The following is a 19,263-nucleotide window of genomic DNA, read 5'->3' on the forward strand; positions in this document are numbered from 1 at the left end:
TATTTGACTGTTTTGACTGATGGCAAAAAATAATAGAGTCATTTACAAATGACACCTTCGTTTTAACCACTGTAGACTAATTATGAACCTGTGTCTTAAAATTAAGCAATTGTATAATTTTAATCTGGTGTAAAAAAAGTTTCTGAGGGAACTGGGAAAATCACAGAACACTAGCATGCCCCAAGTTAAAAACAACAATAAAAAAAAAAAAGTCAGCAATAACAAAAAATTATCTTTGTAGACCCTGCAATTTTCATTCAAAACATTTATGAGAGTATATTAAGAAACACAAAAGTGGTGTATTTTGCATAGTAAAACAAACTCATAAGACTTTGGAATTGTGAATAACCCACAATTCTGATAACCATCTACCTTAATTAATGTAGCCAGCATTTGAAACATTACCATTTATCACCTTATTTATCTTTTGCATATAGAACTAATATAAGCTGGGTCTTTTTTTTTGTTTGTTTTAATACCATAACAATACTGGAGGAATAAAATAAAGAATGGAATAAAGTGAATTTATCTAATGGTGAATACCCAGAAATGAAAAGTTTTGGTTCTGTTTGCAACTGTCCTACAGTAATCCGTTTCAACAATTCACTATTACATGCATTAAAAGGAGTATGTCTCTGTAATTGTAAATATGTTTAATTGTATTTGCAATGAGAGTAAATTTTGGAGGCCAAACTGTTTAGCTGATAGGAGGTTCACGAGTTTTGGTGTAAATCTCTGATAAGGCACAATAAAAATGTTGGAGTGGCATGCTTTAATAATAAGACATGTACCCTGTTGTACAGGTTATCCCATCTTTGTTGGAACCCCACGGGAGGCCCCCTGGGCATGGGCTCTTAGTGCCTTCTTTCGGTTTTGCTTTTCCCAGGCATTCTCATGCTAACTTGCAAGAAGGTATGAGAATGGAAGAAAAACACCTCCAGGTCTCTGGAAGGAATTGAAATACCTCTCTTGTGGAAGTGAACAGTCCAGACAGGCGGGGGCGCCGGTGGTGGTGGTGGTGAGGGTGGGAGTTGGGGTGGACTTTAACAACCAGGTTATGTCATTATTTTCTGTATTGCATTAATATGGGAATTTAGGGTTCCAAAGTACAACATGGTGATTGAGCTAAATGAAGTGTGAGCAGAATCAGGGATTCCCTCTGAACTGAGGGAGTATGATATATAAAAGACCCCTTTTATAAAGGAACACTAAGTAAAGATAGGTGGTAAGGCACTCAGGGAAAATGGAGAACACTCCTAATGCACCTCACTTGTTGCTACTACCTATTTAGTTTGTCTTTCCCACTAGACTAAGAAATGTCCACAAGAGACTGTTCTGTTTTGTTTTTCACTGTGCTCTCAGCACTAAGTCCAGTGCCCAACACCTGTTTGTTGAGTGAATGAATAAATTAATAAACAATTCAGATAGCATTCTGGAAAGAGTGGCCATATTCATGCATTAACAATGACAAATCAGTTAGCCTCTATAAAAAATGCTGGTGTTGAAATCCAACCAGCTAACATTAAAGAAGATAATTCAGTTAATAGGTTGTCTTACAGATAGATTTTTAAAAATCAAATCACTATGGTTAATTTTGTGTTATTTAAATGGGGCGTCTATGGGAACGTTGGCAAGTCACTCACCCTGCTGTGAGTCAGTAAACATCTGCATGGGATTCCAGTCAGGCTGAATGTCCAGTTCCACCAGGCGTCTCGCAGATAAACCCACTGTGCACTAAAGGAACCACATGACACAGCACAGGCACATGCATGCCAACACATCACTCCTGGTAAGGAAAACAATTGAAAGACTGTTCTGCTAACATGTAATTAGTCCAAGAGGGACACGTGATTATTGATAATGGGTCTTTCTCACAGGGAATTTGGACTCCCCAGTGGGAATATATTTTTATGTGTTGAAGATTAGTAACATTTTTAATTGAATTAGTTACCAACTGGTTTTAAATATTGAATATTGGAACGAGTGGCAAAATAGATACTGTGATCTGGTCATTAAGACACGGAGGCAGACTTTATTTTATATGGTTGCTACCACATTCCTCACTGGCTCACAAATGGCACTGATTAACCCAGGACATGTCTCTGCAACTGCTTGCCCTTTGACCTAATATGCCAAGTTGTCAAGCCTAGGCTTACATGAAAGTCACTAGAGTTCAACATTATTCACTGATCCCTGAGGCAGATCACTTATTAAAACTGTTAAAATCTAGAATTCCAAGTAGTGAGGCGCAGTCGGCAATCTCACTTGGCTGCTGCTCTTGACTCTTCATTCCCCTAATCTTACTTGTGCTCAGCCTTCTTGTTTATGTCATGGAGGCTGGAGATGATAAAGCCTACTCTCTGTCCTCCAGATCATTGCTGAATTTTCTTCTGATTGCTGGTGACATTTGAACCTCTAAGCAAAATTCTCTATAAAGATAATGATTGTAATCATGTCTCTACTGCAGTTTTTTTTTTTTTTTGAGTTGGACACATAATATTATCAGAATATCCTGTGATAATATTTCCTTTATTGTATATTGGGTAATGATATTAGTACCAACAAGGGGACTTTATTGCTAGATTGAACTCACTGTTGTACATTAAACTTTGTCTCAGATCCAATCAACTTTGGTTAAAATAAAAATGAGGTCAGAGTTCTCACTAAATCACAGCTTGAGCTGTCCTTATGTGAGCAGACTGAATAGTTGCACATATCGAGACATTGCAGTTATTTTTTCTTATTTATATTTATATTTTCTTTACAGATGTACTACTGTACCAATAAAGAATTCTGCTCCATTAGATTCCTAAACTTATTTTTTAAATACAAAAAACCCCCAAAAAAACAAAAACAATGAAAAGCAAACAAAAACACTAACAACCTTTCTGCTTTGTCATAACATTATTGCAAACTGTTCTTCTTACAGGTTAAATATGTAGAACCCCAAATTTCTACTCTGCCCCAAATTAAAATGTGATATTTATATTAAAATTCTGAACCAACCAAGCAGGTATACATCTCTAGATATTACTGGTTTGTGAGAATAAGTATAATTATGATATGCTATCAAATAATGCTTTTACAGCTATGATTTGTCAGTTTCTCAACTTTATGCTCCCTATCATTTATACATTTCCAGTTCTAGATTATAGTAAGCAACAAAAATAAAATTTAAAAAACCATAATAAAGTTAGTCTTACTAGTTTGTGCTTGCCTTCCAAGTTAAAAAACCAAAACCAAAACAAAACAAAACAAAAAAACGTTATTTGCAAAAAATGTAAAATTTATTCCAAGAAAATTAACAGGCTACACGGGTAAATTTTGGCAAATGCAACTTTATATTGAAATCACACATCTATATCTTAAAGAATGAGACTCACAGACTCTAATGTATTTCTAAAATACCAGAAATCATATTATAAGCTTTCACAAGGTAAATCGGAAATAATTTAAATGACCAATACACTGAATGTGCAGAAAGTATAAACAAGACTGTGCCTTCTGTAGAAGAAACGCTTCACAGATTGTGCAGGATGTCATACTAAGGCTGCGGTCTCCCCTTGACAGCTGACTTAAAATATAAACATAGATCAACTGCCTCCTTCTTAGAACACTTTAGAATGGGTAGCACACCTCAGAAGAACATCTCAGCCCAGTGATGTGCACCGTAATTTTCAAACCATGTGAGGAAAAAGGGAAGAGTATTAAATGATCGTCCATGCAGTTCCATATGCATGACCATGACCTAGGTACTGGTTTGATTTCCCTGACTATTTGCTCCAATGCAAAATAAGATAAAGATTCTAGATAACCCTTTAAGGCAACATGTGTTTATTATGCTTTGTTAGAACTGCTCAATTGTGACCAGTTGGTACCATTAATGTTGCCTCCCAGACCAATATCTAGCATTCACAAAATAAAAAGGAATTGGAAACATTTTATACCAAATCAACAAAAACCACGTAATACAGTTCAATGCTAGCAATTTCACTAGTAGGTAAGGAAAATGGTATTTAGAAATAGTAATGTATTAATTTAAAAAACATAAACTCTAATTAGAACTAATATACTGCTTTGGAATGCTCCTCCAAACTTACAAAGTAACTTTTTTAAGTGTGATAATCCAATAATTGATGGCACGTCTTTTCTGGATTACAGTACTTTAAGTCCCCAAATATTTTCATCTTTGCAAAACAATAATAGTATGAAATGTTTTAAAGTCTTCAAACTTCTAAAATTAGTTTTTATCAATACATTTACCTCATGTCAACTTAATTTATTAAGATGTCCAATGCTAATTGTTTTTTTGATGTTTTTTCATAAGTAGTGATATACACAGCATTTAGCACTGATACTTAGCACCTGCCAATTTCATTATCAAGTTTTCAACCACATAAAGAAACTTAGGGCAGTGGTTTAGTCCTTTCTTAATTACAAACCTTCACTGGCAGTCAGCAGGATCACTCTGAGATTTAAAATAGGATTATAGGTGAACTATTGCAAAGACTGCAGAATGTTGCCAAATCCTTATAACCGCTGATCCCATTCTTGATTTTCTTCTCAAGCTATGGCTACAGGCCACATTGCTTAGCAGAGGTCAGTGTTTCACAAGGCTAAAGATTTACTGATGCTCCTTCATATAACACAGTAAGGTTCCCTTGGTAACCTGGATTTTCTGCAGTAAAGAAGGGTTGTGCTGAAACAGCGCCTCAGCTCCCTGTTGGAGAATATGCAGACAAAAGGATTGATTCCTGCTTGGGCAAAACTCATCCAGACAGCAGCTGTTAGAAATCCCCCTGGCACTACAGGCCCTCTTGCAAAAACTCTCCAATAACAGGCCACGAGGTAGGGGCCCCACAAGGTTAGAAAGAGAAAAGTCATTATATAGAACATTCTGCTGATTCTTTTCTCCATTTTGAACTCGTCTAAGACCAATAGCCTTCTTCTGCCCGTGGTGTTTGCATTTTGCCTGATGCCCAACAAAGTGGGTGGTGTAGGACCCCTTCCAAATCCTGCTAGCCAATTGGCAGCTGCCTGGCCACTGGCTCCAGGGCCATGAAAAGTCCAGTTCTGGCTGACTGCTGCTACAAACTGAACTGGCTTCATTTTCCTTCGATCGTGGACAAAAAATATCAGCTTGAGGTAGACAAGCTGTGTGGCTAGGAGAATGAGAGCAAGAAGCAGCATAAAACCTAAGGAATCATTAGCCCTGAAGGAACGGTGTTGGAAGGTGCATTGATCTTCCTCCCTAATGAATGAGTAAGTGCCCACATCTAAAACTGGGGGAAATGCCATGGCCACAGACAGAGTCCACACCATACAGATCACAGCCAGACACGTCCAAAAGGTCAGCCTCTTTGTATAGAAGCGGTGATGGGCGATAGCTAAGTATCTGGTGACACTGATACAAAACAGCATGAAAGCAGTGTGGAAACAGGACAAAACCCCCAGAAAGGCAATCACTTTGCAAGTCAGAGTCCCGTAAGTCCAGGTAGAGCCATTTTTGACAGAGTTGAATACAAATGGAAAACAAATTGCAGATCTGAGGATATCTGAACAGCAAAGGTCCAACAGGAAGTAATAAGGTGCTCTATGCAAGGTTTTATCTCTCACTAGCAAAATGGAGATCAGAAGGTTGCCCACCACGCTGACTCCTATTATGAAACCCAAGGAAGTCAGTTTCAGAAAGGCTGTTAGAGGAGAGAGATTTTGCACAATGTTGTCAGCTGCATGGCTATAGTTCGCCATAGATGGATGGAGGATAAAGAAACAGCCTCAGTCAAGTCTCATGATCTAGATAGAAGAACAAGGAAAAGATAGATCCATGCATTTTACTGAAAATGTAATCCACAAAGAGAACTGATCCGATCTACAGTCATGCTTTCTCTTTTCTTCCATTTGATTTGCCATCAGAATATCTGGAAAAAAAAATGAGCTATCAGTTCTTAAGTTAACAAGCAATGATGTCAGGCAGTACTAACGTAAAGCTGTTTATTTCTGGGGAAGTAAATAAAGTTTTAATTTTGAATAATATTATTTGCTTTAGTACGTACTTTTGCTTGACATTTCAGAGAATTGGCTTGCTTAGTTTTCTGGGCTAGATGAATTAAAAAATGTCCCTATTTTGGAGGACATATATTTTATTGGGTACATTTAGGACAGAAGGAATAAAATGTTCCACAGTCATAAAATTTGCCAGTCCAAAAATTAATCACTAGTGTTATAAAGGAATCTACAAGATTGCTAAAAGGAGACAGAAAGGAGATTACCTACATTTATTGAGTTCTATTAGTATCTGTCAGTATTGTATAGGCAGCTTCTTCGCTGATACGGATCCAAAATATTTGTCTTTTAACTCAAGTAGCACTATTCATGCTGCATATTATAAGAAGAGTATTTGTTGATTCACCTTAAATCATAATTTCAACATTCGACTTGTAAATTAGTAGGAACTTGTCCCAAGGTTTGATGTGATTTAATCTTTTGTCTCTTCCCCCCCACCCCCCGGGCAACCGCACCCCAATTTTGGCAAATCTTTTCTCCTTTAAGCACATATGATTATTAAAAATGGTTAATGTAAATATTAGCCAGGGAAACACACCCACAGGAATAATGAACTTCCATTTGTAAATCTTCGCTGCCTGGGTTCAAATGAATTTAACATGAACCCGTATTTATTGGGCAATTAAGCTTTTCTGTTTACACTGATATAATCTTTGTTGCAAATCACAAGAGGCTTCCTTTGAAAATGAAATGCACATTGTCTGCTAGGTGCCTGGGAGCCACACCAGGGAAATGGGCTTCCTCTGCCGTTCCTAGCGAGCATCTTTCCTTTGCCACTTCTCACTTGCCCGGAATACGCTGATGGTGGCTCAGGCAAACCTGCGTTCGATGATTTTAATTTCCCCACTGATATATCCCTGGGTAAATGCCGATCTCATCATGCAACATTATGAAAACTGAAACCCGCCACCCCTGGATTTATAATGGGGGGTGGAGGAGGGGGAGGGAAGAGAGACATGCATTACATACGCGAAGATGGGGAGACTGCTTCTGTTCCTGGTGATTCGCGATCTGATATTCCTCAGTCCTGCAAGGCTTTCCAGAAATGGAGCTCTGAATAAGCCCAACTGAAGATGCATTGCCTGAATGTACTTCCATTATGCAGTTTATTGTTTAAAAAATACCCAAACACCATTTTAGGGAGGGCTTTTTCCCGGTGTGCCTGCAGTTTCATCAACACTGTGCGCCCTCCACCCCTAAACTTAACCGAGAGTATGTCCTCCTACCTGTTGGTGTTGGATATCCCGACAGACTATAGCTTCTTCTTTCTATAAATTGCCGGGGGGTTTTCTCCTTTCTTTCTTTCTTTTTTTTTTTTTTGCCTTTTTTTTTTTTTTTTTTTTTTTTTTGCCTTGGTGCCTTGACTGAGCATCCAGGCAGGGCTCGGCGGCGCCTGCGCGCTGGAGCCTCCTTGAGCTCCAGCCGCGTCCTCCCTTGTCGCAGCCGCGCGGTCTCCCCCAGCAACGCAGGGGCCGCGGCGGCGAGGGCGGAGGCCCCGGCCGCCGTGGAGCCAACCCTAGTCCCGACCCGCTTCCAGAACTGCCGGAGTTCACCGAATGCCCTGTCCTGTTGGGCTGGCAAAATGAGGCTTTTGTCTCCTAGTGGCTGCTTCCGAACGTTTCCCTCCCCGCGTGCGCGGCTGGGGCCGGAGAGGCTCGCCCAGGACTCAGGCCCGCCCTCCGCCCCCCGGGTGGCGCACCCAGGGCCGCGGCCTCCGGAGCTCGTCTTCCGGTCTTCTTCGGGGTGGTCCAAAGCTCCGTTTAGGTTTCCTTTTAAATCATTTCCCCAGCTGACCTTTAAATTTCCAAGTTAGCTGGGGTGAGGGGGGAGGTGAGGATAAAGGGGAAGGGAGGGAGGAAGGGAAGAAGAAAAGAGAGAAACAAAAAGCATATATATATATATATATATATATATATATATATATATATATATATATGTGTGTGTGTATATATATGTGTGTATATATATATATATATGTATGTATGTATGATGTATGTATGTATATGCAGTCAAGAAAAATTTTGTCAATGGGGAAGAGGGGAAATCAGGTTAAGGCAACCCTGTCTTTGTTAGTCATCTATTCTGGAATGCATGCAAATATGCATTATGTAGGGAGACGCTAAGTTCAGAGAACTGGAAAATGATTTAACGAATTTGACTTAAGAATCTACAAATATTTTAAATGACTATTCCTTGCATTCCACCCCACCCAGAGACAGCCTTTTCTTTCTTTTTTTCTTTTTTGCAAGTATGACTGACCAATAGATTGGTAACTTCAAAGCAGTTGTGTGAGTTTCCTTCCCTCCCCTTGTTATAACGGAAGGAAAACACTAAACACGAATTCATAAAACTTACACCGGTCCATAAGGTCCAATGATATCATAGCCTGACAGCTGGGTGCTTAGGGATGCCTCTGGAATCCCTTTTCCGTATTTTACCGTTTCGAAAGAGTTTTGTTTGTGGGGGGTGTAAGATTTTAAACGACAACAACGCGCCTCCAAAAAATGAGCAGACATACTTTCATTCATTCCCAAAGTCAAACGTCTGCTTCTTCTCTTGTATGCTTATTGCCTTTTAATAATCTGTTAATGAAACTGAAAAAATAAGTATCTTCTCTACAGTAATAATTTGATCTCCAGACTCCAGTAAAATACCTCATTGCTGGGTGGTGAGATTGTGACGTTCAAGGGAAGTCAAGCCAATCAGCGTACAGATAATATGGGCTAATTTACATATCGTCTTTCTATTGGTCATACCGAGGTAAAGCTTTCTTTGCTTAAAGCTTAAAAGTGAATACTTCACTATCATGATGTCACAGACATTACACAAAGCCCTATGTTGGTAGTACTGAAATGGTGTTACATTTTCCTAATTTGTCTTGAAATATCCTAAATCCATTAGAAATAGATAATGATTGTTTTTAAAGCACCTAACTCTGGCATTCCTTTAACTTAGGAAAATCAATCCTACAGTAGTACTGTAGTAACTTGAGGGCATTTCCATTCAAGTATAACAGTACACTTTTTTGCAAAACAAATTCAGGAGAGATCAAAACTATATGATAGCTTACACTTTCTAAGTAAAATATCAAAGTACTTTTATGGAACAACCAATCAATTCAATTCGTTCATTTTTACCTCCCAATTAGTGTCTCAGTATACTTTGCAAAGAGTTATTATTTCCTGAATTTTTACAGTTTAAAAGTCTATAGAATAAGAGACTTTAATAAGCTTACTGCAGATTCACGATGGGCTAGATCTTAAGTTTATGGATTAGGGAAAAACTATTTAAATGTAAGTTAAAAGGGTGATTGCACTGCTGGGTCATGAGACAATAATTTACTCTGCCAAAAGGTACAGGGATAAGATCCAAGGGTATAAATATACTTGAAGAAGCAGGTGTTGATTCCTTAAAAGTAAGAAAGGGGATATGTGTGTGTGTGTGCAATATTTTTTCATGTTCACATCTCATATTAAAGCTATTGTTATCCTTTGCAAATGAGTGCAGTTACATCCACTAGTTCTTCAGTTTTTCCAGCTGTTAGATGAGAATGACATTTTCTTGCCTCACAAGGAGGCTCAAGAAATTAATGAGATGTTGTCCATTTAGTTCATTAACTACCGGAAAAAACATTAAAGTCTGCATCTTCCACCAACAAGTATTTAAAATATATATATATAAGAATAAGAATAAGAATCTGGCCTATTTCTCTCCAAAATCTAAGACTCATTTGTCATTCATTCATTCATTTTTCTCTCTACTTTGTCAAAACAGGTTTCAAAGTGTTAATATAATTCATTTTTAATTTTAAAGCTAGCATTTCTAAGACATTCCTTCTCAATTTAAGATCCAGGTTTTTAGAAACTTAGTGATTTAACTTCTCTGGCAATTTCCTTCTCTTTGAAAACTAAAACTTATTCTTTTATTTAGTTCATTTAACAAACATCTGTTAAGGTTCTACTCTGTAGGAACCACTGTGCTATCTTGCAAGAAATGAAAAATCAAGAGATAGCAGCAGTGTACAGGCTGTTGTGTCAAGGTAGGAAAAGGCTGAACTGCCATAAGTGGAGGAGGTGGAATGAACAGAAACAAAGGGATGGATCTGACTGGGAAGAAAAGGCAAAAGCCATGTTTTTTAAATCAAGTGACTAGATAAGGGAAGCAAAGGAGACTGAGGAGAAAGAATTGACTGTAAGGTTTGAAGCTTGGGTAACTTAGAGGCAGGAGGCACTATTAACCAGAGATAGAAAAAGGTGAAAAGAAGGGAACTGGTTTAGTGAGAATGGTAATAAGTCCATTTTAGACATATTGAATGTGAAATGCTGGTGGAACATTCAAATGTTGATATATGAATTTGGAGAGAAGAGCCCAAAGTACCCATTGGTGATGGTAGAGCTAGGGTAAATATTGGGTGACATTGCCAAGGGAAAGATTGTTGAGAGAGAAGGTGGAGGTTAAATAAATAAACAGACATGCCCATTCCCCTCCCTCTGGACAAATGGAAAAAAAACTAATAGAACATATGTATATAAGAAACAAAAAGGAACATGGAAGAACTGGAGATAGAACAAACTGAAAGGAAGGAGAAACATCAGTGTCATAAGTCTCTAAGGGGAGAGAGAATTTCAAGGAGGAAGGGGTCATTAGGGTTTCTTGTATCTAGAAGGGTAAAAAGTATGAGGGATGAGAAGATATCGTTGGATCTGGTGATGAGGAAATAAATCATCAGCAACCTCTGAGAGGGTGGTTTCAGAAGAGCAGGTCAGACTGCAAGGAATTAACAAGCGAGGGACACAGGCTCATAAGGTCAAGCTAAGAAACTTTTACTGTTAACAACAGCACTTCTCATTGTGATAAAGGTTTTAATGAATTCTCGATATTGTATGAACAAAGTGATAGTTATTTAAATAAATACTAGTCTTCTGGACTAGTTTTCTGAAAGTCTTTAAAATTCTTCTGGAAGTCTTTAAAATTCTTCTATTAGACTACTACACTATTACGCTTCTTCTATTACATTATTTAAATGTGATCCTTTGAATAGGAGAGCAAATAAATGCAAGTTTCCCCACTGTCTGGTGAAACTTTAGAGTTTGATGAAGCCCTTGGTCTATAAAATATTCTAAGTTGTCTCAATCCCTTTTGCCTTTAAAAAAAAAAATCAGATGAAGTTATTCTCAATCATGAAAAAGAAAAAAGTGACCCATGAGGGTGTGGCATGAGAGTGAGTGGTGTGTGTGTGTGTGTGTGTGTGTGTGTGTGTGTGTGTGTGTGTGTTGGGAAGAGGTGGGGAAGCAAAGCAAGTGTTGGTAAAATAGTTAAGGAGTGGGAAGTTTAATTTAATATTCAGGTTAATGGAGAGTCAGACGTATCTTACATTGATTGTAAATTTTCATGGAATAAAAATGCAATACAATTTTAAAAAATCAAGAAGTATAAGGCATTTTTTCTTTGATTATTCAGAGGACCTAAATCTTACAGTGCATTAAGGCCATCAGTATAAGCACCAATTACATGATGATATGAACAGATTATGGTTATTTAAACTTTTGTGGTGTTTAGCTTTTTGATAAATGGGCATAATTAAAGCATGACTGAAAATGAAGAATGTTACCTTAGATGCTAATATAAGAACTTCCCATATTAAATGTCTAGTCCTGCATCCTGATTTTCTGATTAGCCCTTCTAGTTTCATTTCTCCTAATTTTTTAAACTTCGTAATTTTCTCTTTATGGAGTAATACCTCTGCAAAACAAAGACAAAACCAAAACTCCCATACCTCAAAAACATGGTTACTACTCTAATTTGGTTAACATTTGACAAAAATAGAAGTGTGATAATATATGCCTAATTCAACAATAAAAGGATTTATGAATAAGTCCTGGGGTGACATTCTTTCATTCATTCAGTACATTTCATAGTCACCACTAGAATATGAATCCTGTGAAAGTTTAGACATTGTCTTATTATATTTTGCCCTGTTCTTCCCTGCTGACCAAACAGAACCTGGCATGTAGACAGCACTTCATACATTTTTGTTGAATGGGTGATTGATTATAAACCTACTATGGAGAGGGTGCTGTGCTAGGTACTATGAGGAGACTGAACAGAAAAAGAAGAAAAAAACAGTGACACAGGCTCCAACTCAAATCTGTTTTTCTTAATTTAAAAAAGTTAGCATAATTATTTGCTTTACAAGCAGAAAGTTTACTTGGTCAAGGAGTTTCTCTGGATTTGAAAAAGAAGAAAAAAACAGTGACACAGGCTCCAACTCAAATCTGTTTTTCTTACTTTAAAAATGTTAGCATAATTATTTGCTTTACAAGCAGAAAGTTTACTTGGTCGAGGAGTTACTCTGGATTTGAGGAATTTGATTTGCTTCTTAGCCTTATTACGTTAGCATTTACATGATTTCTTACTTGCCTTACTACTCAGTAATTTCAAACCATTTCTAACAACTCATGCAGATTACAAGACAAGAGTACATATTTTATCCTCTGAGCTCCTAAACTGGTGCTCAAATACATGACAAAGTATCTGCAACTTTAATCTGGCTTTGAATTTACGATCATTAATTTTTATTTATTTATTTTTATTTATTTTATTTTTTATTTTTTAAAATTTATTGGGGTGACAATTGCTAGTGAAATCACATAGATTTCAGGTGTACAATTCTGTATTATATCATCTATAAATCCCATTGTGTGCTCACCACCCAGAGTCAGTTCTCCTTCCATCACCATATATTTGATGCCCCTTACCCTCATCTCCCATCCCCACCCCCCTTACCCTTTGGTAACCTCTAAACTATTATCTGTGTCTATGAGTTATTGTTTCTCATTTGTTTGTCTTGTTCTTTTGTTGTTTTTGGTTTATATACCACATATCAGTGAAATCATAGGGTTCTCTGCTTTTTCTGTCTGACTGATTTCGCTTAGCATTATACTCTCAAGATCCATCCATGTTGTCACAAATGTTCCTATATCATCTTTTCTTACCGCCGAATAGTATTCCATTGTGTATAAATACCACAACTTCTTTATCCATTCATCTATCGAAGGACTTTTTGTTTGTTTCCATGTCTTGGCCACCGTAAACAAAGCTGCAATGAACATTGGAGCACACGTGTCTTTATGGATAAATGTTTTCAAATTTTTGGGGTAGATACCCAGGAGAGGGATTGCTGGGTCATATGGTAATTCTATTTATAATTTTTTGAGGAACCTCCACACTGCCTTCCATAATGGCTGCACCAGTCTGCATTCCCACCAACAGTGTATGAGGGTTCCTTTTTCTCCACAGCCTCTCCAACACTTGTTACTATTTGTCTTGTTGATGACAGCCATTCTTACTGGGGTGAGGTGATATCTCATTGTGGTTTTCATTTGCATTTCTCTGATGATTAGTGATGTTGAGTATTTTTTCATATGTCAATTGGCCATTTGTCCTCTTTGGAGAAATGTCTCTTCAGGTCGTCTACCCATTTTTCAATTGGGTTGTTTGTTTTTTCGTTGTATATTTTGGATATTAACCCCTTATCGGAGGCACTGTTTGCAAAAATCATCTTCCATTCATCTGGTTGCCTCTTTATTTTGTCGATGGTTTCTTTTGCTGTGCAGAAGCTTTTAAGTTTCATGTAGTCCCATTCGTTTATTTTAGCTTTTACTTCCATTGCCTTTGGAGTCAAATTCATGAAATGCTCTTTGAACCCAAGGTCCATAAATTTAGCACCTATGTTTTCTTCTATGCAGTTTATTGTGTCAGGTCTTATGCTTAAGTCTTTGATCCATTTTGAATTAATTTTGGTACATGGTGACAGATAGCAGTCCAGTTTCATTCTTTTGCACGTAGCTTTCCAATTCTGCCAGCACCATTTATTGAAGAGGCTGTCTTTCCTCCATTGTACGTTTTTAGCTTCTTTGTCAAAAATTATCTGTCCATATTTATGTGGTTTTATTTCTGGGTTCTCAATTCTATTCCATTGGTCTATGTGTCTGTTTTTCCGCCAATACCAAGCTTTTTTGATTATTGTAGCCCTGGAGTACAACCAAAAATCAAGGAGCGTGATACCTCCAGTATTGTTCTTTTTTTTTTAATATTGCTTTGGCTATTTGGGGTCTTTTGTGGTTCCAAACAAATCTGATGATTTTTTGTTCTATTTAAAAAATGCCATTGGGATTTTGATGGGGATTGCATTAAATCTGTATATAGCTTTGGGTAATATGGCCATTTTAACTATGTTGATTCTTCTAATCCATGAGCATGGAATGTCTTTCCATTTCTTTGTGTCTTCTTCAATTTCTTTCAAAAATGTCTTATAGTTTGCAGCATATAAATCCTTCACATCCTTGGTTAAGTTTATTCCTAGGTATTTTATTCTTTTTGCTGCAATTGCAAAGGGAATTGTTTTTTGTATTTCTTTTTCTGAGATTTCATTGTTAGTATATAGGAATGCAATGGACTTTTGTACGTTGATTTTGTAGCCAGCAACTTTACTGTATTTGTTGATTATTTCTAACAGCTTTTTGGTGGAGTCTTTAGGGTTTTCTATATATAGCATCATGTCATCTGCAAAGAGTGATAATTTAATTTCTTCGTTCCCAACTTGCATGCCATTTATTTCTTTCTCTTGCCTGATGGCTCTGTCAAGGACTTCCAACACTATGTTGAAAAGCAGAGGTGATAGGGGACAGCCCTGTCATTTTCCTGAACGTAGAGCAAAGGGCTTCAGTTTTTCACCATTAATTATGAGATTAGCTGAGGGATTGTCATATATGGCCTTTATTATGTTAAGGTATTTTCCTTCTACATCTATTGTATTAAGTGTTTTAATCATAAATGGATGTTGTATCTTGTCAAATGCTTTTTCAGCATCAATTGATTTAATCATATGATTTTTGTCCTTTATTTTGTTTATGTGATGTATCACATTGATGGATCTTCGGATGTTGAACCATCCTTGTGCCCCGGGGATGAACCCCACTTGGTTGTGATGAATAATCTTTTTAATTCATTGTTGTATTCGATTTGCTAGAATTTTGTTAGGATTTTTGCATCAGTATTCATCAGAGACATTGGTCTGTAGTTTTCTTTTTCTGTGTTGTCCTCACCAGGTTTTGGTATCAGGGTAATGTTGGCCTCATAAAATGAATTAGGGAGTAATGTCTCTTCTTCAATTTTTTGGAAGAGTTTGAGCAGGATTGGTATTAGATCTTGTTTGAAGGTTTGGTAGAATTCACTAGTGAAACCATCCGGTCCCGGACTTTTGGTTTTGGGTAGGTGTTGGATGACTAATTCAATTTCGTTACTGGTGATCAGTCTGTTTAGATTTTCCAGTTCTTCATGGCTCAGCCTAGGAAGGCTATATGTTTCTAAGAACTTGTCCATTTCCTCTAGGTTATTTAATTTGGTGGCATATAGTCCTTCATCGTATTCTTGGATGATCCTTTGTATTTCTGTGGTATCCACGATAACTTCCCCTTTTTCATTTCTGATTCTGTTAATTAGTGTCTTCTCCCCTTTTATCTTAGTGAGTCTAGCCAAGGGTTTGTCAATTTTGTTAATCTTTTCAAAGAACCAGCTCTTTATCACATAAATTTTTTCTATTGTCTTTTTGTTCTCTATTTCATGTAATTCTGCTTTGATTTTTGTTATTTCCTTTCTTCTGCTGACCTTGGGCTTCACTTGTTTTTCTTTTTCTAGTTCTTTAAGGTGTAACATGAGGTTATTTATTTGGGATTTTTCTTGTTTCTTGACATAGGCCAGTAATGATATAAATTTTCCTCTTAAAACTGCTTTCTCTGCATCCCAAAAATTTTGGTAGGATATATTTTCATTGCCATTTGTTTCTATGTATCTTTTGAACTCTCCTCTAATTTCTTCTTTGACCCAGTCGTTCTTTAAAAATATGTTGTTTAATCTCCATGTATTTGTGTTTTTTCCTGCTTTCTTTTTGCAGTTGATATCCAATTTCAAAGCCTTGTGATTAGAGAATATGCTTGGTATGATTTCAATCTTCTTAAATTTGCTGAAGCTGAATTTATGTCCCAATATATGGTGTATCTTTGAGAATGTTCCATGTACACTTGAAAAGAATGTATAGTCTGATGTTTTAGGATGAAGTGCTCTATACATGTCAATTATGTCCATTTCGTCTAATGTGTCATTTGGGGCTGCTATTTCTTTATTTATTTTCTGTTTGGATGATCTATCCATAGCTGTCAATGATGTATTTAAGTCCCCTAGTATAATTGTGTTTTGGTCAATTTCTCCCTTTAGTTCTGTTAGTAGTTGCTTGGTATATTTCGGTGCTCCCTGATTGGGGGCATAAATATTGATGACTGTTATGTCTTCTTGTTGTATAGTCCCCTTTACCATTATGAAATGTCCATCTTTGTCTCTTGTTATATTTTTCACCCTGAAGTCTGTTTCATCTGATATCATTATGGCTACACCTGATTTTTCTCTGGATACCATTTGCTTGGAGTGTCAATTTCCACCCTTTCACTTTGAGTCTATGCTTGTCCTTTTAGATGAGATGTGTCTCTTGGAGGCAACATATGGTTGGGTTTAGTTTTTTTGATCCAATCTGCTACTCTGTGTCTCTTTATTGGTGAGTTCAGTCCATTTACATTTAGGGTGATTATTGATATGTGAGGATTTCCTGTCATTCTATCTTTAGTTTTCTGGTAAGGCTGTGTCCATTGTTTCTTTGCCTTTCTGTTGTTTATTATTTCTGTGTGGTGGTATTCTATGATGTTTCCCTCTGATTCTTCTTTTATTACAGTATGTATTTCAGTTCTGGATTTTTTTTGAGTGGTTACCCTTAAGTTTATGTAAAAGAAAGTTTGATATTTAGAGTATTCCATTTTTTTCAGCACATTTACTTTCTCCATTCCTTTATTCCAGTTCAGGCTTTACTCTCCCCCTTTTTATGTTGCCACAAATTGTCCCTGTTGATGGTGGTTGTATAGCCTCCTTTAGTATTTCTTGTAGTGCAGTTTGTGTATTAGAAAATTCCCTCAGCTTCTGTATGTCTGGAAAGGTCTTTATTCCTCCTTCATATCTAAAGGATATCTTTGCTGGATATATTATTCTTGGCTCATAATTTCTCTCTTTCAATAGTTTGAATATTTGGTTCCACTCCCTCCTGGCTTGTAGAGTTTCTGCTGAAAAATCTGATGATAATCTAATGGGCTTTCCTTTGTAAGTTACCGTCTTCTTTTCCCTGGCTTCCTTGAGAATTCTTTCTTTGTCGTTGATTTTAGACAGCTTGAATACAATGTGCCTTGGAGAAGGTCTGTTGGGATTGAGGTAATTAGATATTCTATTTGCTTCTTGGATTCGAGGATCCAGTTGTGTCCACAAGTTTGGGAAGTTCTCATCAACAATTTGTTTGAATATATTCTCTGTTCCCTTCTCTCTTAGTTCTCCTTCTGGTATGCCCATTATTCTTATGTTGCTCTTTCTGATGGAGTCAGAAAGTTCTTGAGAGTTCTTTCATTTCCTTTAAGTCTCAGGTCTCTTTCTTCTTCTATCTGTGTAATTTCCAGGTTTCTATCTTTGATGTCACTGATTCTTTCCTCCATCTGGTCAACTCTACTACCTAAGCTGGTTATTTCATTCTTAATTTCTCTATTGAGTTCTCAATATCCAGAAATTCTCTTTGGTTCTTTTTTAAAATTTCAATCTCTTTCCTAAAATGCTCATGTTGTTCTTTGATTGCGTTTCTGAGTTCATTAAACTTTCTTTCTGTGTTTTCTTGCATCTCGTTGAGTTTTTCAGAACTGCAATATTGAATTCTCTGTCATTTAAGTCACATATTTCCATTTCTTTAAGTTCCTTTTCTGGAAACTTTTCACTTTCTTTCTGAGCTGTCTTGTTGCCTTGGTTATTCGTGGCAATTACTGATTTATTATTTCTCTTCCTAGACATCAACAGGAGTGGCTTCTGCAACAGGTTGATAGGAAGAAGTCTTTCTTTTGTTTGCCAATACTTGTTGGTAGAATGTTCTATTTTCTTTCCGACTGCAGCCTTTTTTTCCTCTCTCACACAGTAGTGCTATGTTTTCTGTGCACTATTCCAGCTTTTCACACAATGGTGGGATTCCCTGGGAACTGCACTTCTCCTCTGTTAACAGTTCACCTGAGTCATAGGGCGTTACGTCTCTGTGGGGTTGCAGAGAGCTTTTGAAGTTCCAAAGCTCTCTCTGCACCAGAATCAGAGCCCTATGTTTCAGCAGTTCTGTTTAATTCTGCAGGGATCTGCCCAGATAGGTGGGGCCAGGGGCAGGGTGAGTTGTGAGAGGTGGCCCAGAGCAATGGCGGTGACCACCACCACAGTCGTCTGCTTCACAGCTCCCTCCCCTTTGCCGGAACTAGTTGGGCTGCGAATCTGTGTCTGTAGTCCACAGTTCTCAGAACAGCAAATATCCTGTCCTTTTGATCTGACACTGCTACTGTTCCGCTTCTAGCACCGGGCAGGTGGGAGCCGGGCGAGCTCTGGGAGGTTAGGAAGGGTTTGTCTAGTCTCAGTGCCTATGGCTTCTGTTCTCTGCTTGGCCAGTGAGGGCTTAAACCACTGTTTTCTGCCTTCTTCTCTCAGTCTTTTCTCCGAGGTCTCTGCCCATGAGCGTTGGGTTCAGCTGTGTTATATGCTGCCCCCTCAGCCCTGTGGGCCATAAGCGGAGCCCTAGCAGTCCGAGTTATTCCCTCTCCCACAGCTGCGGTAGTTCCCGGATGCAGCGAGCTCGGAGCACTGAGCTACGTCTGCGTCCTGCGCCCGCGCGGCTCCGTCTCCGCACTTCTACCTTCCTTCCTCCCCTGCTCGTGTGATTTTCCCACCTTTAGGTGAATTCAGTAGTGGGCCTCTTCGTCTTGCCTGTGTGCTGTGCAGGGAGTCCTTTGTAGAGTTATTATTGTCCGATTCGTTGTAAATTCCAGGGGAGCTTTACAGAGGCTCACCTTACACCGCCATTTTGGTGACGTCTGTGATCATTAATTTTTTAATAGCCAAACGTGTGGAATATTCTGAAAACGTAATTAAAGTGATTTATCAATACAGAAGTAAAACATCTCATAATATAGAAAGGAAATTTTACATGATGAATACTCTCTATTCTAATTTTGCCTATGGATTATTAATAATTATCTATGGAACAGACAGGAAAGAGGTTGAAACAGAAACTGACCATTTAGTTGC

At 37.7% G+C, this 19,263-nt stretch overlaps 1 protein-coding gene across 1 annotated transcript; it reads right to left on the reverse strand.

Moving 5' to 3' along the window:
* Positions 1–2,488: 2,488 nt before the first annotated feature.
* Positions 2,489–5,897, reverse strand: GPR85 (G protein-coupled receptor 85). Its single transcript, XM_081038389.1, has one exon. The coding sequence runs from the start codon at positions 5,749–5,751 to the stop codon at positions 4,639–4,641; it is 1,113 nt and encodes a 370-aa protein (XP_080894515.1). The 5' UTR covers positions 5,752–5,897; the 3' UTR covers positions 2,489–4,638.
* Between the last annotated feature and the right edge of the window lie 13,366 nt (positions 5,898–19,263).

The sequence above is a fragment of the Rhinolophus hipposideros genome (genome assembly GCF_964194185.1).
Source record: "Rhinolophus hipposideros genome assembly, chromosome: 25".
Classification (NCBI taxonomy): Eukaryota; Metazoa; Chordata; class Mammalia; order Chiroptera; family Rhinolophidae; genus Rhinolophus; species Rhinolophus hipposideros.

What these genes read in the sequence shown, in the direction of transcription:
- GPR85 (XM_081038389.1), bottom strand. Translation starts at nt 5,751, where the DNA reads ATGGCGAACTATAGCCATGCAGCTGACAACATTGTGCAAAATCTCTCT.